This window comes from Melanostigma gelatinosum (genome assembly GCF_949748355.1).
Source record: "Melanostigma gelatinosum genome assembly, chromosome: 13".
NCBI lineage: Eukaryota > Metazoa > Chordata > Actinopteri > Perciformes > Zoarcidae > Melanostigma > Melanostigma gelatinosum.
In genome coordinates, this window is record NC_136646.1 from 4,775,231 (window position 1) to 4,796,561 (window position 21,331).

Sequence of the window (21,331 nt, forward strand, 5' to 3'; positions counted from 1 at the left end):
TATCTGTCTTGTGTCTTCACGACAGTCAGAGCATGTGAATGCAGCTCTACTGTTCATCAATATAATGCTGTAACTCAGAGGTGATGATGGTTACACAGCGATCAAAGAATAAAGACACTTTACGCACAATTTAGGTGTATTTTCCCTTTAACTCACGAGATGCAGGTAGCATGTTTTATACTTGATGTGAATATAATTCATACTTTGTTGGCATCTTATTCTGAAAACTGGATGTTCATCTGAAGAAAACAGATGTTGTCTCACGTTAATCTTTCCGCTAACTTTCTTAGCTCATTCTTGAGGCTCATACGTGCCGTTATTCGTTGCGATCCTAAGAACGTTCCTCAGACCAATACTAACCGGCTCCACTCCACTTCTCTGTAGCATTTGTTAGCTTGTCTTGCTTTTGTTTATCTATACGTCTCTCACACGCTGCATCGACGTAGTCTGAAGACTTCCTCCACGGCTGCCAGTGAGCAACGGACTTTCAAAATAAAAATAATTTTAAAATGCGTTAACGCGATAACACATTAACTTGCCCAGCACTAATATATATGGCACTAAATAGCGCAAGTTAGATATTATTGTAATGTTTCGTACCTTTGCCCGAGGAGATTTTCTCAATCTGGACCTTTTGGAATTTTAGTTGAATACCCCTGGTTTAGAGCATAGTGTCAAGAGACTTTTTAAAAGTCATTATGTGATACATATGCCTACAGAATTTCATACATGTAGGTGAAATGTACTGCTGGGGCTGCTCTTTGGAATATTTGTAGGGGGCGCTGTCGAGGCAATTTTTTTATGGCACAGGCAAAAACCCAGATGAAATAGCTGTTTATCACCTTTGACACATGTGCAAAGTACCATGACTATTTGATCATCCTAGGCTACAGAAAGTTCTGCTTCCATTTCATGGTGAATAATGCATTGCCATGGCAACATCTTTCAACGAAAACTCACAAAATTCATGATGAAATATCATCAATGTCTTAAGGCTTTCCTAACAAAATGTGAGGTTGATCAAATGAATTGGCTAGTACAGGGGTCGGCAACCTTAGAGCCATTTTGCTCTATTTACCACCAAATAAAATTAGTCTGGAGCCGCAAAAGCTATTTGATATCACAGCTTATAAAGCAGGGGTGGGCAAACTTTTTGGCTCGGGGGCCACATTGAGTTTTAAAATTTGACAGATGGGCCGGGCCAGTAGCAGATGAATGGAGTGTTTGTGTAAACTAATATAAATTACAAGTAAAAGCCATGACCTAAAAAGTAACTTGCATTTAATTTCAGTGGGAACAGTGTTGTTGGTCACCATTTTTAACCAGTGCGTCAACGTTTGTTGTCAGTTTGGTTGTGGCAATTCTCAGAACAGATCTGAGGTGTTCATCAGTTAACTGGGATCTTACACGGTATTTTTTTATTGCATAAATGCATATTTTATCATGCACTTACTTAATAAGCAGTCATTTTTGACACAGAGTTTTTAGTGTACAGGTTAATGACTGTGGTCTTTTTAGCAGTTTGAGTCTTTGAAGGGATCATACAAATATTTAACTGTCACATGTAACATGATCAGAGCTCTGCTGTGTAAAGTCTTTCCTTGTCTCTCCCCCCTGTGTCACGGTGTGGGTACATCTCACTGGCGTCAGGAAACACCAGTGAGAATCACTGGTCTGCAGGATGGTGACCAGCGGTGAACAGCTGTTTGTGTGGCGTGTCTTCCGTCTCTTCCCGTTTCCTTCGCCTACATTCCCCTGGGTCCTAAGCCCCTCCCTGTACAGCTTCTTATCACCCTCTTTGCACCAACGTACATTTATAACAAATACCACGCATATTACGGTAATCAGCGTTGCATATGTGTCAAACTCTATCGGTGCATCTCCGGTCTGTCTTTGTTCATCCTGCATCGCTCTGTTCTGTTCTTTAATGTAATGTTACTGGAGCGACGGAGCCTCTCCCAGTTGTTAGCAGACTGTTGTGCTAGCGAGCAGGCTCGCTCGCGAGCTGTGCCCAGCATGCAGTTCGGCGGTGAAATTTTATAAATGTACAATTATTAGTGTTACAAATTGTTTATGTGTCACAGACTGTTGTGTGCTGTGGTGTTTTTCTCTGTTAAAGAGCGTTAGTGGTGGGTTGGTAATTGTTGTGTTATAAAGTTATGACCATGACTAGAGTTGCCTCTCAATACATATAAGACAACTAGCGCTGCCGTTAACAATGAATACATTTAGCAGTTGTTTCGGCTATGCACCGGTATAATGGTGTGTGAAGAATTCATATCATACCGGAAATAAAAAACCGGTATTCTGCCCAGCCCTAGTCTTTATTATAGTTTGGGCAATTTTGTAACAATATCTGACAGGCCGGATTAAAAGGCCCAACGGGCCGTATCCGGCCCGCGGGCCGTAGTTTGCCCATGCCTGTTATAAAGTGTTATATGTATAGTTATATTATATATACAGAAACTATAGTTTGTTGTATTCATGAAAATATGGAACAATAATAAAGACAATTCTTCACATTTTTTTGAAATTGTACCTGATATAACAATATCAAACTCTTATGAAGAGGAGAGTTTGCTGCAGCAGCTGAGAAATCGCTCTTTTTTTGCTCATCTCCAGCGTGACACTTTTCAGCACATGCTGTGTGTTTGTTCTGTGTTGTGAAGTGGAGCTTCTATTGACGACCAAGACACGTCTGGTTTGAACGGAACACGTTTACTTCTCAAACTGCAGTATTACAACTGTTAGAGTAAACGGAGCGCACTCTTGCACCCGACATATAGGGTTTTTCTACTTATCATCATCATTGTTAGCATCAATAACACAAGTACCATGCTTCTTCTCGCTCTTCACAGTAAAAGCACTTCCTGTTTCATGCTCTTCACAGTAAACATGCAACTCAAACTATTTACAACATTCTGGAAGCATACAGGTAAGCCAGCATCGTTGCCAGTGAAAGCAAATGAATACGTCCACGCAGAGTTAAACTCTATTTTCCTCCGTGACTTTTCTTTTTTTGGATTCATCCATTTATCCAGAGGGCGGGGGTCTGAAAATCATGATTCTACCTGCAGGGAGAAGCACTTGACAGGGGTAGAGGATTGAACTGCCTGTGGGAATAATTAACAGATAAGATTCTGTTCATTCTTGCTTATAAATTATATTCTCTCTGAACACGTTTCTCTTTTTGGAGAACATCATGCGAGATCTCTTCTTCGATTAGCGCAATTCTCCTGCTCTTCTTTCTATTTCCTCGTCTCAGCCCTGTGTGTCACGTGCGTCTAAACCTCGCTCTAATCAGGAAACGTGTCAGAATACCCATATTTGATTGGCTGAGCTGCATCACGTGATGTGATTTGCAATGCATTGGTCGGTGTGTTTCCTGCACCGCCGAACAAGTGCCGTAACGGCTGAATAAGAGGCGCCGGTTAAAATTTAAACTCTGTGCCCAATATGTATAATTCTGAATTATCTATCGGTTTTTAGTTCCTCGGTCCGGATCCGGTGTGCCAGTTGGGGACCTGAGGGAGCCGCATGTGCCTCACGAGCCGCAGGTTGCTGATCCCTGGAGATTGGACAATGTACCTTGGAGTTAAAACAACTCCCTCTTTCATAGCGAATGGCACAAATTGGGAGAGAAGTGGGCACACGCCATGCCAAGGTCTTTCAATGAAAACGCAGCATTTTGGAAAATCTTCATCATAAATGTCTTTAAATCGTCCTGTCCAAATTTGATGTTGATCACATAAACTCTGTTGGAGGGGTTTGTTAAAATACAAAACCTGAAAACAGCTTAATGGGAGTTGCATAAAAGGACCGATACGCCACGGCTACGCCATTTCATGAAACGTAAAACTTTTGATAACTTTTAATCACAAAGGTCATTGGATTGTACTGTCCATATTTGAAGTGGCTCTGATAAAGTCCCTAGGAGGAGTTCATTAAAGTATAGCGACTAGAAATCAAGGGAAAATTCACGCAAAAATCTAAATGGCCAACTTTTGGTTGATTTTAGAGCATGGTCCCAAGGGACAATTTTTAAAGTCTCCATATGATACATGTACAGACCAAATTTAATACACGTAGGTTAAACGTGGTGCTTGGGCTGCTTTGTGGAAAATCTGCAGGGGGCGCTATCGAGACAATTTATAACGACCAAGCCAAAAATCCTCATGAGATCTTTAATTAATCACCTACGACAAAGTACAATTTCCATGACTTTGAGTATCCCAAGTCACAGAAAAATCTGCTTGCTTTTTCATGACAAACAAAGCGCTATGACTCTGTCAAAATTGAGGCATTGGAATCTTTTCAGGCCTGAACTAGCATCCTGCATGAGAAATTTTGGGCAGATTTGACAACTTAAACAACTTAAATTTTCATGAAGAATTGCACAAAATGGATGCCACGCCAAGGTTGTTGCATGAAAACTCATGATTTTGATGGGCGGAGCTTCAAAGTTATAGCGTGTTGATTGTAGAGCAGATGGAGCTGAATATGTGTGTCAAATTTCACGTTAATCGGACATGTTGGGTGATAGCCGTGGCCTGTGAAACTGTAGGGGGCGCTAGTGAGCCAATTTGTCATACATGAACATGCGACCCATAAAACCTCAAATTGTAACGCAGTCCTGATACGCCTGCCAAATTTGGGGAGTTTTTGAGTTTGATAAAGCCCTGAAAAATGCGATTTTAGAGGCAACGGAATAATAATAATAATTATTTTAATTACAATAGGGCCTTTGCCCGACTTCATCGGTGCTCGGGCCCTAATAATAATAAACACTAGAATAACAATAGGTCCTCCGCTCCGACTACGTCGGTGCTCGGGCCCTATATATGAAAAAGTGTAAAATATTTAAATAATGTATGTATTTCTTGAAGAGACCAAAACGAAATGCATCTCAACCCAGAGCTGAATCTGCCTCAAACATTGAAATATTTTACACTATCATGGGACAATACTTTAATGCAGCGGTTCCCAAACTTTTTAGGCCGCGCACCCCCTTCTACATCCCGACCGGGTTCGCGCACCCCCCCCCCCCCCCTCCCTTAATAAAAAAAAAAAAAAAAGAAGCAACAGAGCCTTTTAAGCCTTCATAGCCGCATAAGAATCGGACCAATGAGAGAACAGTTTGCTCGCGCGTGGCATTTGTTTACAAGATTTAGTCCGCTGTTAAATGTTGCAGTGTGAACACAAACCGAACAAAGGAGCAACTGCAACAAAGCAAACGAACTGAAGGTGTGAAAACGCCCTGAAACACTGCAACAAAGTTTCAATAACTTTCAGTGACACAAGGCGTCACTTTTAAAGAGCAATACGGATGTGAGCACACACGCACAGGCTCAGAGGCAGATTATCACATTTAATTTACAATTAATGACCGACTAATGTAGCCAGGATGTCTTCGGACAAAGCATCGATGCGGCGCGACACAGTGTTGTTGGACACCGGGATCATGTCCAACTTTTTTGCTTCTTTCTCCCCAATCATACATTCCACCATCTCTCTGGCAGCTGGCAAGCTCACGTCTTCGGTGATTGTGTGCGGTAGCCCCTTTCTCGCTATTCTGTAACCAGATATGAAGCCCGTAGTGCGTCATTTATAGACCCAACACATGAATGAGACTGCAGTTGTTTTTGGCTGTTTTGTAACTCCTCCAATTTCGATATAAACAATGTAAGGGGCTTTTGACTTGCACTGGCATGCTTGGTGTTCAGGTGGCGACGTAAATAAGAGCTTCAGACTGTTAGCCAGAACCTCACTGCACACCACGCACTGTGGCTTTGGGGAATCTGCGTTGCCAATCTAAGTGAAGCCCAGACACAGATACTTTTCATCATATTTCCTCTTTTTTTCCCAGTCTGATGCTCACTCTCGTTTCCTCTTTTTTCACCTTGACTCCGCGATGGGCCGATGTGCTCCCGATTTGTCTGTGCTATTCCTTCCTCCTTTTCGGTCTCCTCCGTCTCATCTTCCTCTGACTCTGGCTCGATTTCTTCTCCCGGTCTCGCCCCAACGCACCTCTCCGTTCCCCTCGCCTCCGATTCCTCTCTCTCTCTCTGTCCCTCTCCTCTTTTACGACTGATAGCTTCAGATGTCCCACCTGACAGTTTTTAAATTAAAATTACATTTTTTTTTATATTTAATATTATTACACCATCGGACCGCCATTACACTTTTCCTCTCGCGCACCCCCTAGAGGCAGCTCGCGCACCCCCAGGGGTGCGCGCACCCCACTTTGGGAATCCCTGCTTTAATGGATCATTGTGCTGCTACAAAATACTGACATATAATAGTGTCAGCTTAAGTTTTTTTTTTTTCTCACATTGAATTTACATGCAAATGCACTTTTTAATATGTTGCACTGACAACAAATGCCACTTATTGTTGCCATAAAAGTCAAGATGTGTATATCCAAATACCAGCCAAATGATTACTTTTTGTCAGTATACCCCTGTAGTACCCATGGACAAAAACTACATAAACTACACACACGCTATCAGGGTAGGGGAATCTGATATATGGTGCAATTTCCTGGTATATAACATGTGATAGACAGTTGATTATATACATCATACAACCTAAATCCTTTGACATGTATCCCTCACCTCAGAAGTGGCTGTATTCCCCTCCATGTTGTCCATTGCTTTTGCTCGGGCTACTGCAATACAAAGCCAGAAGCAAATCACTGCGACTGAAAAACTTGTATTTCCAGTCTGCATGTTTGGGTGGTGGAAATAACCGTCAGTGTTAAGCTTCTTCCTCAATCGATGTTTGCTCAGGATCCAGTCATATATTAGCAGACAAAGGAGTACAGAGACACGAATGGGCCAGAGTAAATCCAGAAACAAATCAAACAAGCAATCCGATAGACCTCAACTCTCTCTCTCTCTCTCTCTGTTACGCACACACAACATTGTTGATTCGTACCATGTGTTGGCTTTTGATGGAAGGATTTCTCAATACCTTCCAGATGTCAAGTTGGCGAGGCTAGAAAACAAGGACTCTATCTCTACAGGGTGTGGGGGGGGGGGGGGATAGTTTTTGCAGTTTTCAAGGTGTATATTTCAAATTACATTTATTACACACATGAAGATAGTTGTGAACACCGGCTGAATATCTATTATCAGAATCATTATAACTGTATTATTGTCAGGATCCAGGATCCCTGTCTGACCCGGTGTGTGTTTCCCCTGATCTCCTCTCCTCATGTGTCCTGTCATTCCCCTGTTTGTTGTGGTGTGCCATGTGCTCTGTTTGTCCTCTGCCTCCAGACACCTCCCATGGCCGCACCCTTGATTGTGCACAGCTGAGGACACTCCAGCCGATCACCTCCTGCAGCCTGACACACCAGACTCAGGGCCCACTAATGAGTCTCCTGTCACTATATAAGCTCTGGTCCTGCAGTCTGGGGTTGTCAGGTCGTACCGTCTTTCACCCGCTGAAACCCCGTGGCATCCTCTGCCCTCCTTGTGTTTGTGGATACACTCCGCCGCTCTACCCGCCTTGTGGTAAACGGACTACACTCGCCGTCAAGCTGCCAGCCCTCCGGTGTCGAGCCACGGGACTCACACCGTCGATCTGCCGCTCGGGTGTCGGACCACGGGATCCACACCTGCACGCACAGTCTAAATAAAACCTGTTAATATTCACTTCTGTCTCCTGTGGTCTTGCGTTTGGGTCCTACCTGTGAACTCCCGTGACAATTATAACTGCTGCTGTGTAAAGGGAATACTGCTGTTAACAAGAACCTGATTTGTTTAAAGTGTTTAAACCAAATGTTATTCCACTTTTGTCCATATAGCAGTACTTTCAAATAAAAGTGTGCAATACACTACTTTTGAATTCATTATTGAACTTTGCGCATAACAATGTGATTAATCGCAAAAAATCCATGCGATTAAAAGCGATTAAATATTTTGCCCAGCACTAAATAATATAATAATATATCAGTGACAGCTGCCTTTTTCCGTGGAATGAGTATTTTTACTTTTGATACTTTAAGTGAATTTTGGCTTTTACTTGAAACACATTACTTTAGCAACGCATTTTTTCAAGTTGTATATTTTCACTTAAGTAAAGGATCTGATTACTTCTTCCACCACGGACTTTTACAGTCTTTTTTATGTAAGTCAGTTTCACAATCTGTCAAACAAAGCCAGGCAGTGCTGTGAGCAAGATTTCAATCTGCACAGGGAATCCCCATGGGTTAATTGCATGCTGATTGGTAAACCGATAAAAAGTGTAAGCATCATTAACAAAACCTCTGGGAGGTCGGATCTGGGATCCGTGACGGGGTTGGAGTCCCACATCTAAAAACCTCTGGGAGGTCGGATCTGGGATCCGTGACGGGGTTGGAGTCCCACATCTAAAAACCTCTGGGAGGTCGGATCTGGGATCCGCAATGTGATAAAACTGTATGAAATAAACTGTACTTGTGAATGACTGGATCTAACAGAAACTAAGAATTGAGGTGGAAAATACTTGACTAGTGTATCTCACTGTGTAGACTAACAGGGGTGCTCAGATCAGTGGCTCGGGTGTATTCCATACACACTGGTTGTTTGCGCCCTGAAAGTTGAATTCCAGTGATTTCCTAACTGAGTATCAACTATCGCAAGTCAAAGTTTGGATCACGTAGGTATTGAGTGAATAATTCTGTGTATAGGGACAACCAGTGGCGGCTGGTCAATAGAGGGCAATGGGTTGAACACTATGACAATCAACAATATCGTCCCCATGTACTTTAATCTGCACTGGCTGCAGGTGAGAGTCTGCAGGCCTCTGACTCTGTTCTACCTAGAGACACAGAGGTGAGATCTGATTGGATAAAAGCTCAACTTAAAACAAGCTGCATTGGAAGCAGAGCAACTGAGGAAGACAGTAGCTGTGCAATGAGAAAATAAGATAATGGGAAAAATATTTTTATAAATTATAATACATGTAGTGTATTTAAGAATAATTATTAAATTATAAAATAGATTTAGTCAAGTAACTGATAACAGATGAAGGGTATTGTAACTCAATACAGATGTGGTCATGTAACTCAAAACAGATGTGGCCACCATACAATACTTGAAGATGTTAACTTGTGTCCTGAATAACAGATGGTGTGGTCATTTGACTGTATATTTTGCATTAAGCAGTATAAATACTATCACAGACCATTCTCCGATGCCAGGGTCAAATACCAGAGGATGGCATATGCTATAGATTGTAAAGCCCTCTGAAGCAAATTTGTGATATTGGGCTGTACAAATGAAATGTATATGAATTCCTCTTGCTTATTAAGATCAAGTTGGGAAGCAGAACCTTTCCAACTCCAAGCTAGCTAACATTAGCTTCGTCGAGAGTTGCTAGCTAGCCATGGAAGAGTTAAAAAAGTGTTTCACACACGATGAAAAGGGACACCCACACCTGCTGTGTCCGGTACCCAGTGTGTCAATTGACACCGGATGGAGAGGAGAGAGCCGCCACGTCACTGCAAACAACCACCACATTTTGCCAGCCTTCCCTGGCTCCCACTCAGCCTTCGGGCCTGAGAGACCAGAAGGAACTGCAGGACTTGGTAAATGGACTGTACTTGTATATCTGTTTTTAGTCTTCCGACCACTCAAAGTGATTTACAGTTTTTCTCAATTGCTAAGACACATTTCTTGAAACGGTCACCCATTCTCTCAAAACTGTAAACACAAAACCTCATCTTCAAGCACTATTTACAAAACCTCTGAATCCTCTTGCAAAATGAAACTTTCGCCTCAAAACAGTTTTACCTGTGCTCAAAATCAAACACTGCTCTCAAATCATAAACAAAGTGATCAAAATAATATACACCATCAAGCAGTCAGTAAACAATACACCAATAAATAGAAAGCACATTGTTCAAAACACATAGTTCTCAGGGAGAAGTGGATTTTTAATGTCAAAACAAATTTCATATGAACGAAAACATGTTCTATTACAGCAGCTCAAAATTGATCAGAAATGACTACTGTGCTTTGCTCTTTGCAATTTCTTTTGTTCTTCCTCCTCCTTGTACCCCTATTTTTACAGTACTGTACCCTGCATCTCACAAACGTGTCCTTTGTCTCTGTGATACTGTAATTATTGTTCTTTGTTGATATGAACCTGAAACCAGTCAACATCTATTGAGCAGTCAGTGCTGTTACTGTAACAAATAGAAAGCAGCATGTTCAAGGCCATACAATTTGTTTATTGTACACTGTCGATTCCCTGGAAGTGTGTGTTGTCTTGTATCACTCGTTCCTGGATTTCTCTGAGTCATATTAAATGATCTTGAAGGAGCATGCCCACTATAACGGTCTCTTGCTCCTGAGTGAATATAGCTCTCCTTCCACCTGCATGTGGCAGCCTTGCAGTTCTTCAAAAAGTAGATGTGCAGTTACAAAAAATATTCATGCAGTACAATACATACAGTGATGAACTTTACAAATGTCTATTGAAACAGCTGCATATAGTGTCTATTGAAACAGCTGCATATAGTGTCGTACAGTCAATTTGCAATTACAAAAATACAGTAGCATACTGTACCTGTTCTCTTCTCTGAATGTCCTTACTATGGTGGACACAGAAAATCGGCTCAAAGTGGGGTGCAGTCTAAGTCCTGCTTCCCTCATTGTCAGTCCGTGGACTATAACATGGTCTATGACTGTTGCTCGAATTTCATCAGATATTTCCACTCTTTGTCTTCCTCTTCCTTGCCCTCCTCTTCCTCGTCCTCTCACATTGTTTCTTCTATCCACTCTCAGACTTTCTCCTTCCCACCTTCAACCACCTGTTTGCTCTCTAAACTGGCTAATATTGGTTGTGTCAGTGAAATCAATTTTGAGTGATTGTGTTTAATCAATGACATGTGTTCTCTCTTTGTATTTGATTGTTGCCACTTGTGTTTACCAGTGTGGATGGCATGTGCATTAGAGTGCAGAATGTGTTTTGAGACTGAGAATGTGTTTAGAGTTTTGCTGAAAAGTCTAAGTGAGATCTGCAAATTGTGTTTTACCATGTGACACAGTTTAAGGTATTGACAACAGACTGCACAATTAGCTAAATGAGTTCAGGCAACTGAGAACTTTGTTCAGCCAATGGGTTTTAGTGTTTTAGCAATTGAGAAATACTGTAACACTACATGTCATCATTCACCCTTCACACCCATTCATACACTGATGACGGGCTACGATGCAAGGTGCCACTTGCCCATCAGGACTCAGGAAATTTGGGGTTAAGTGTCTTTCCCAAGGACACATTGACATGGACAAGCGAGGCCAGGGATTGAACCACCAATCCTCTAATTCAGGGATTCCCAAAGTGGGGTGCGCGAGCTGCCTCTAGGGGGTGCGCGAGAGGAAAAGTGTAATGGCGGTCTGATGGTGTAATAATATTAAATATTTAAAAAAAATGTAATTTTAATTTAAAAACTGTCAGGTGGGACATCTGAAGCTATCAGTCATAAAAGAGGAGAGGGACAGAGAGAGAGAGAGAGGAATCGGAGGCGAGGGGAACGGAGAGGTGCAGCACAGACAAATCGGGAGCACATCGGCCCATCGAGTCAAGGTGAAAAAGAGGAAACGAGAGTGAGCATCAGACTGGGAAAAAAAGAGGAAATATGATGAAAAGTATCTGTGTCTGGGCTTCACTTGGATTGGCAACGCAGATTCCCCAAAGCCACAGTGCGTGGTGTGCAGTGAGGTTCTGGCTAACAGTCTGAAGCTCTTATTTACGTCGCCACCTGAACACCAAGCATGCCAGTGCAAGTCAAAAGCCCCTTACATTGTTTATATCGAAATTGGAGGAGTTACAAAACAGCCCAAAACAACTGGAGTCTCATTCATGTGTTGGTCTATAAATGACGCACTACGGGCTTCATATCTGGTTACAGAATAGCGAGAAAGGGGCTACCGCACACAATCGCCGAAGACGTGAGCTTGCCAGCTGCCAGAGAGATGGTGGAATGTATGATTGGTGAGAGAGAAGCAAAAAAGTTGGACATGATCCCGGTGTCCAACAACACTGTGTCGCGCCCCATCGATGCTTTGTCCGAAGACATCCTGGCTACATTAATCGCTCATTAATTGTAAATTAAATGTGATAATCTGCCTCTGAGCCTGTGCGTGTGTGCTCGCATCCGTATTGCTCTTTAAAAGTGACGCCTTGTGTCACTGAAAGTTATTGAAACTTTGTTGCAGTGTTTCAGGGCGTTTTCACACCTTCAGTTCGTTTGCTTTGTTCTGATTCAGGGATTAATATGATACAATGTTGCAGTTGCCCCTTCTTCGGTTTGTGTTCACACTAACATTTAACAGTGGACTAAATCTTGTAAACAAATGCCACGCGCGAGCAAACTGTTCTCTCATTGGTCCGATTCTTATGCGGCTATGAAGGCTTAAAAGGCTCTGTTGCTTCTTTTTTTTTTTTTTTTATTAAGGGGGGGGGGGGGGTGCGCGAACCCAGTCGGGATGTAGAAGGGGGTGCGCGGCCTAAAAAGTTTGGGAACCGCTGCTCTAATTGAAGGACGACCCTGCTCTACCACTGAGCCACAGCTGCCCCGATAAGGCTCTGAGGGGCTCGGACAAGGAAGACAACAGGTAAGGGCGTACCTGACGAGCCACTAGTGCCGTCACATCCCACTTCAACGAAGGGTCCCTAGCATAAGGAACACATGTGTTTTCTCGAAAGGGTTGTCAAAAAATGGAATTCCGTGGCCGGATCACGAGCCTCCCACTCCCTCTATGTTAGCCAGGGCGTATTTCACTTAGATCAGGGGTGCCCAATACATTGGAGGTAGTGCGGGTAGATCGCATGCCATTAAAAAGAAATTCGATTTCCTCATGGCATTTGCCACTTGATTTTCAAACACACGGATCACCACGTATGCGCGGTCAACTGCAAAACTCCGGCGAGCTAATTAGTTAGCCTTCCAATTTATTTCTACTAAAGAAGCTAAAGCTGCAGCGCCATGATTTGGGAAACTTCCAAAACCTGGCGTCAGAACTGAAGATACAACGGAAGGCGTGTGCATAACTTGACAGTGCGCGCTACACAGAGCAGATTGACAAGTGTCTGTCAGAGTTTGACAAATGCTTTCGAGACTTTGCTTTACTCAAGCCAGTTGCTACACTTATGTGCTGCACATTTGGGGAAGATATTGAGGTTGATTCACTCGCATCAAAATTTGCACCGCTGTTTCACCTGAACTCGTCGGAGTGGAGGATGAGATGTTGACACTGCAAGCTGACATTCAGCTGAAGTCCAGGGCTCATGGACAGTTTCCTCACAGAGGAAAAGTTCCCAAACATGAGGACATGTGATACCTTCTTGACTGCATTATTCGGCTCTTCTCATTTATGAGTCAGCCTTTTCCCACATGAAGAACATTAAGTCCAAACACCGTTCCATCATGACTGATGATCATTTGAAGTCTGCTTGAGGTGGCTACCAGCAGCTACTGTCCGGACTATGCAACTCTGGCCAATCCCATTCAGTGCAAGTCATCAGAGTAAGGTAATGACCAAAAATGTACAGAATTGTATTGTGCCATAAGGGTTCATGCAGTTATGCAAGGTACGCCAACATATATTGTAAATATAAAGTATACTCGGTATATATATAAATAAATAGATATTCAGCATTTTTAATGTAGGTAGATCATTTTGACTTGGTCATTTTAAAAGTAGCTCGCAAGCCGAAAAAGTGTGGGCACCCCTGACTTAGATGGTCACAAGTTGTCACCGCCAGGGGGCCCCGGTTAGAATGCACTCCAACGAAGATGTTTCTTTGATAGGTTTATTGACAGTAAACAAATGAGTGTGTATGTTTGTGGTTTAGTTCTTTGCAAGCACTCAGTCTTGGAAAGGAAAACCCAGAATAGGTAAAACACTATTAATATAATTACGGACACGGTGTCCTTTAGCGCCGAAAAAACCTTTTCACCATGTCACAGTTCAGCTCCACTCCCTCTTCTTGTCAGTCACTCCCTCCTCATCAGTCTAAACTCCCTTCACCTGTTCACTCACCTGCCTCTGATCAGTAATCAAGCCCCTCTATAGACTGCTGCCTCCCAGACACACATTTGCCAGATTCTTCTTCGGTTTTCAATGCCAGACTCTCCAGCACTCTCAGGACTGATCTCCTGTTACTGACCCTGCCTGCTCCTGTTCTACCCGCCTTGCCTGACTCCCGGTAAACCCACCAGCCTTCTGATCCTGACCCTGTTTAACTCTGTGTGCTGTTATTGAAGTTTGTAATAAAAGCCAAAGATCCCTGGAATCCTGTGTGTTTAATTTGGGTCCACATACAACCGGTTACACACCAACTCAATGCCGGTCGTCTTATTCCGCAAGGGGATTTCTGCAGTCTTCTTCCGCGAGCTGCTTCTCAGAGAACCTGTCTTTACCGACGGCGCCTGTGATTATCCCCTTGGCTTGAACAGACCCTGGGCCTGCACATATTACGGTTAATCACCTTGACTTGGGGTTTCGAGTGAACTGTGAAAAGAGCACATTGTCTCCCTCCCATGAAACAGTGTTTCTGGGTCTTGAGCTAAAGTTAGTGTCCATCCAGGCGTGTTTAAAAATTAACACAGCCACTTGGGTGATGTGGCAGAGACTCACAACCAGAGCACAGTAATTTATGGTTGTGGTTAGTTATTCCCATAGCCCACTTTGCATGAGTCTTTTACTGCTGAAATAAATAATACCGAAAACCAGAGGTTCGCTTTGAAGTATTTATTCTCTGTGCAGAGAAGTTTCAATCATCACAACAGAATGCGTACAGTCTCAGTGAGGAAGACCCAAGAAAAAAAGTGAACAAGCTTTCTTTATACAGAATGAGCAAAGTTGGGGGCCGATGTTACAGACATTTTGATCTCAGACTGATGGGAACAACAACAAACAACAAGCAGCCCAAAGGCCTTGGTGCTGGAACATTCTCATACAACACAGTTAGTTGTCTTTGAACAGGCAAGGGAGAACTCTTCTTCTGCACAAGAGACACAATGGTGAAGATCAAGTTCAGAGCAAAATTACTTCTGCATGAATACAATATACCGAGTAGAAATATATACTACGTAAAAAACATCCATTACGTGGTACCTTTTGGGTCTGTTCAACATGAGACTTCTGCAGCGCTGGTTTATCAGCCAGCGAGTCCACACAATCAGATATGTCTCTCAGGTGTTGAACATCACAGAATGGTGTTCAGAGACACTTTGGTTCTGGCTGAATCCCCTCAACCTTTCAACAGGTGTTTGGATGGGTCCAATCAATTCAGTGTGGGAATACAAACATAGGCCTTCTTTGTGGTTGGGGAGTAGTGTGCAAGGCTCCTGTGACTGATGTTAAAAACAAACATGCAATTGTTGTGTTGAGACATTTAGTTTTACTGTACTTTAATTCTTCCATGTTCCTATTCACATTGCTGTCACATACACTGACAGTGAGAAACCTGGGAACAGACTGCTGGAATAACAGATGTATTCCTTCAGCTGTAGAGGTTATTTGACTATTATTCGGTTAATGTAATCATAATGAGAAATGACAAAAAGAAACACCATTTTAGCGTCTCCTGTCACACTGACACTAATACATTTGACTTCCTTGACTGAAGCATCGACACCATAAATGTCATTTTGGCTGGAAGTTTGAGGAATGTGTTTTTTTTGCAACATGTTGAATGCTCTGAGTGATGTTTTGAGCAGAAATAACTAAAGAAGAAGTAAGTAAAGTTTCAAAAACTACCGTACTTTCCGAGCTATAGAGCGCACCGGTATATAGGCCGCACCAGCTGATTTTTTAAAAGAACAAAGAATGTGTACGTAGATAAGCCGCACTGGTCTATAAGCCGCAGGTGGCCCCGTTGAACAGCAAGATGCTTTTAACAGTACCGGTACTAAAGTTGTCTTCTTCTCTGAACATCATAACATGTCGCTAGCTTCTAAGCTAATTTTAACATTACGGCCAATGGGGAAATGCTAACCGCGATTAGCATTGGCGAATATAATATATATTCGTACATCTTTTCATGCAGACATACTTACAGACTAAGGTCTCTCAAGGCTACCAAACGGAAGAAGTAAAACGAAGCAGCGTGTCTTCTCATTAGAATCTAAAAGCAACGAGGCAATAACTGTTGTTGCTCGTAGCTTCTGAATACCGGAGCTGTTGTGCTAGCAGCTAGCAGAGCTACGATCATAGTTCGTCGATTGTTGGCCACAATTGTGGCAAATCTTCTAGATATCTTCCAGATATGATCTTAGCTCATGTATAATTGTGTTTACAATGGCTGGTATGATGATGTTGCACAGACTTTTTTTTCTGACTTTTATTTTAATATGTCTGGACTATTTCCGGTATTTTTCTCCGTGACAAATGCTTTCAACAACACGCTGAATGCTACACTTTTCTAAACATTGTCCTAACTGTACCCCCCCACCCCCCAGCATGCGAGTAATATGTGTATTTTCATAGTCTGCTTTATCTCAGCCATTCGTTGTTTGTTCAGGTGGTGTTTGGACAACCTTTTGGCAGGTGCTTAGTGGTGTTCTACTCAGATCTGTAGCCTCTTTGATTTGATTAAAAGAAAAGCTAAACAGACCCCCACCCCACGAGGGTACAGAATCCATAATACAGACACACTTACATTACAGACTAAGGTCTCTCAAGGCCACCATACGGAAGAAGTAAAACGAAGCAGCGTGTCTACGTAGCTCTGAGTAGCATTTACGGCTAACTGGCTTGGCCAGTTGCTGCTAGCACAACAGCTATTCAGAGCTATGAGCAACAACAGTTATTGCCTCATTGCTTTTCGTTTGGTAGCCTTGAGAGACCTTAGTCTGGAATGCAAGTATGTCTGCATGAAAAGATGTACAAAGATATATTATATATTCCCTAATGCTAATCGTGGTTAGCATTTCTCCATTCGCCGTAATGTTAAAATTAGCTTAGAAGCTAGCGAGTCGGACATGTACTGTTAAAAGCATCTTGCCGTTCAATCTTTTTTGTTAACAGTCCTAGTGAGAGGTAGGTCAAAGGTACTTCGTCCATATTGTAGCGACCCTGTCAGTAACATCTGGTAGCAGAGGGGTTGCTGGTAGCAACTGTTCTGTGTCGGGAGCTAGTAAATGTTGTGTTAGACCGGAACTGGAAGTTGCGGTTGTTGTTGTGGCGGAGAGAAAAGTTACGGAAAAATCCGTATATAAGCCGCACCGGTGTATACGCCGCAGTCTCAAAGCGTGGGGGAAAAGGTAGCGGCTTATAGTCCGGAAAGTACGGTACTCAAGTTACTTTGTAAAAACAAGTACTCAAGCAGAAGTTAAAGTTACCAAATAAACTAGATACATGAGTTTAACATGCACTGTATTTATGCTCACTTTACAATGAAATGTCACATCATGTCCTGATTAGATAATCTGTTACAGCAGGAACATATTCCTAGTCTGGATCTCTCAAGTGTGGTCACAAAATATTCCATTCACATTGTAATTCATGAAGTGCTCTAAGAAGTAGACATTTTTAATGACATTATTCACTTTTTACATATTCACTTGTTGCATTAATCACTTGATATGTAAGGATCAGTTGTGGTACGCGCCTTAACCCTGAATTTTCTACCTTATTCTTGGGATATTTACAATCTTGTTGTGCTGTGCAGATAAACGCGCTGTTGGAGTGATGTGAAGGACATTTAGATGTGCATGTTGTACCCAAGGAAGATGTGTGTCAAACATTCGTTATTTGTTCTGTTACTGTATGATCCTGTTGTATCTATTTGACGTCATTGTGATTGTAATTGGTCATGTGACAGCAGTATATGAAGGAGGTGAGCTCGAATCATTAGCTTTGTGAGCCTTTCCACGCCGTTTCCTCTCACAGAATTGTCCACCTCCAACCATGGTCTGTGGAAATGCCAGATGTGTTGCTGGGCTGCTCGGTGCTTGTATTGTGATGTTAGGATCTATGGGACAACCTGTGGACAACAAGGAAGACATGTCAACAGTCACTCCTCAGATGAGAGGGGTATCAAGTGAAGAGAGGACGCCAACTGCTACACCCAACACCGAGATGAATTCATCAACCACTCTTAAGGTGAGGAAATGAGCAAAATATTAGAATATCAGAATCTACATTGGGTAAATGAAGTTGTATGTTTATTATACGCAGCTAAAGGAGCAGCCCATTCTCATTCACATACGGAATCTTTGTCACATGGTTTGGTGTCTGATACTGAAGCACATGGCACCCTTTACAAGGACAAACGCAGGAGATTGGTGTTTGAGTCTTTGAGTAGATTTGATGTTTTGTTAGTGATGTTTATCACATGTTTTCTGTACTTTTGTTATGTTGTTTACATTTAAATTAGTTGACGTACAGTTCAAGTCCAGCTGTGATGTTTTTCCTAAACCTAACTATTAGTTTATGTACTTACTTTAAGCCCAACCCAGTGCTTGAAATGGAAAACAACAAGTGCCAGTACTCCCTTTATTCACATGTTGGCGTGTGTATCAGCCGGTATCAGAAATATCTTGTTTCTTATCACTCGTCATTCATTATTTCTTAAAGCATGTTATGCTGTGTCAGTGTTTATAGTGTTATAAAATCATACTTGGTCTATGCATCTTCATAGTTGGCCTGTAATACTCCAATCATATTGCAACTGAAACACTGTAGGGTTAAGGTGGTGTGTTTGTATACTTACCCATATTGTAGATACTTAAAGTGCTTTCCTGTGTTATTTGTAGCCTATAGGTCCGCTCTATAATATATTATGGCCTTTGGCCTGGAATCAACCCCACCCAGCCAGACTGGGTGTGAGCCATTCATTCAGGTCTTGGAAGCAGTTTCTCAGTCAGGACGTTGGTACATATTATGCAGCAGGATAAAGATACACATTTTGAATTTCGACAGTAAATAAAAGATACTAGGAGATGTCAGGTTAGAGCATCATTTTGGACCATTAGTATTAGTTAACGCCCTAAAAGCTGGAAGACGAGACATGCTATAGGCCGAGTTAAATAAGGATTGTATTATTCACACATATCACAGCCATCGTCTCAACATTTCATTCTTCAAAGCTTTGCCCTGTGAAATCATATTATGCGGATCTAAAGAGCGGATTCAGAAAACGTTTCAACAATGTTTCATTAATTATATTTGTTCACGAGTAAAAAAAATGCTCTGACAAACAGTTCAATTATTATTTTACAAAAAGGATGTGAATTCACCCTCCTCGTACCGTGCATCGGCACATCCAGCTACTTTCCACATTGGTTTTACGTTGCAGAGGTGGAGCGATAACACTGATTAACATACGATTATGAATCAACCAGAGAACCTGATATGGAGAGGGCAGAAACGGGTACTGTAGTATATGGTGAGTATCAGTCCACTTCGAGCACTGGCTCCATCATGACAAACAGGGACTGCTGTCAACGTTGATTGATTTGTCACTTAACGTACTTCAGTAACGCCACTTCGGTAGTCATTCCGATGATCTTTTTCGAAACCTACCTAAGTAGTTTTGTTGCCCAAACCTCACCGAGTTGTTTCCTGTGAAGACGGAGGTTTATTTTGAAAAGACTGGCTGCATGTAACGCGTAAATAGACGCACGTTGCTAGACTTTTGTAGGAAACACAAAAATGAGGAGTAACTTTTCCTATGATACCATACAAACCGTTGTGTGAGGATACGTTGAACTGGAGCTGCATTTTTAGTAAAACAACAGTTTACTTTAAAGGTGCAAAATACGAGTTTAGGAGCATTTTGTTCGCCTCGCAACGGTTCTTAACCTGGATAATCTGGATAAACGTTGCTAACGTCGCTAGCTGAAAAAGCTAAGAGTGTTTACCTGAGGGTTAAACCTGACATGGGGGCGTGGCCATGGTCGGACACGCCCTAAAAGCACAGACAGGCAACCCAGCTATGTCAACAAAGCAATGACAAGCTCACATAACACACAGACGGGGAGGGACTTCATTCTCTGCTCAGGTAGACATTACTCCACAATATCATTACATAGTAAATTGTTGTTTGCTGCCACATTAATGACCTAAATGTTGTATATTGCTCCTTTAAATTGAAAGAAGACTTTTTGATGATAATGTTTTGTAAAAAGGTTCAATATAGTATAGTATACAGTATAAAATGGTTTTCACCCATTTAATTGTGCCTCTTATTTACTGTATGTACACCTTATAATACTACTCTGTGTTACAGCATCATGTGAGTCAGTCCCAGTTGACGTCTGCTGGGGAGCAAGAATTTGTCCTGAAGAGGAAAAAAGTTGTTCTGAAGTCACTCAACAGACTGGGAATCGAGTGTTCACTGGTATGTCGGAGGAAATGCTGAAATACACATGTCAGAAATCAGTGTTCTTTCTTTCTTTCTTCCTTGTAGATTTTCTAAATTGATACTTTGAGTGGTGCTTTGTATAGTATTTTAACATCAATTATTTCCATGGTCATTTTGAAAGAAGATGCGCTTTCTTAACGGCTTTTTGCGGATGTACTGAACCACAAAATAACCTTTGATCTAAATACTGAAGTCAGCATGATGATAAAACATGGTCAACATTTTAGTTTAGCATGTAAACATTTGGTGCTTAGCACTTAACACAAAGCAAGGCTGATGGGAATGTCATTAGTTGCAGGTATTTGTTTACAAACCTAAGTATTAATTTCAAATTAAAATTTTGATCTGATGATCCGACCCAAGTCAGAGGCTCACCTCACTGTTCCACTGTACACCCAAACGTCCAAAGTAATCAAATAGATAAAGTAGTGTATCCTCAAAGTTTTAGAAAAAGTTCTACTAAAGTTCTTCCTTTTGAGTAATTTTAACTAATCATTTTTGATTAAATGGAACTATTTATAAGTAAGCATGTAAGTAAGCATAACTTAAGTACAACTTAATAGAATTACGTAATTACATGCTAAGAATGATAAAGTCCTGTTATTTCTATTGTTTCAAATAGGGATGATTTAAAAATAAACCTAATTTACATGCTAAAATACAATAAAATCTGAAAGTGCTTCACCAAATAAGTAAAATCAATCATAACAAATAAATTGCAATCATATATATTAAAACAGTAACAATTTGATTGGAGCAAATGGTCTGAAATGCATTAGACATTAGTGGAAGACAAAATGTATTTATTTTTTGTATTTTTATTGTCATCAGTTTAATGTAGCCTATATATTTTTTCTTTTTACTTAACAGGATAATTTTTAAGATCAAACTGAGTTCCTACACTGCAAGTCCACATTCTCTGTAGCTTTTTGCGACCGTAATCAAAGTGCATTATGGGGATTTG

General features: G+C 41.6%; 1 protein-coding gene across 2 annotated transcripts in view; it reads right to left on the bottom strand.

Annotated features, from left to right (window-relative positions):
- Positions 1-6,888, bottom strand: part of LOC306787037 (cytosolic phospholipase A2 gamma-like) — a 46,308-nt gene extending 39,420 nt beyond the window's left edge. For both annotated transcript variants that reach the window (XM_079282037.1, XM_079282036.1), the window contains exon 1: positions 6,615-6,888. In XM_079282037.1, the coding sequence (XP_079138163.1) occupies positions 6,615-6,728 (114 nt within the window). In that variant the 5' untranslated portion in view covers positions 6,729-6,888. The remainder of the gene's footprint in view (positions 1-6,614) is intronic.
- Between the last annotated feature and the right edge of the window lie 14,443 nt (positions 6,889-21,331).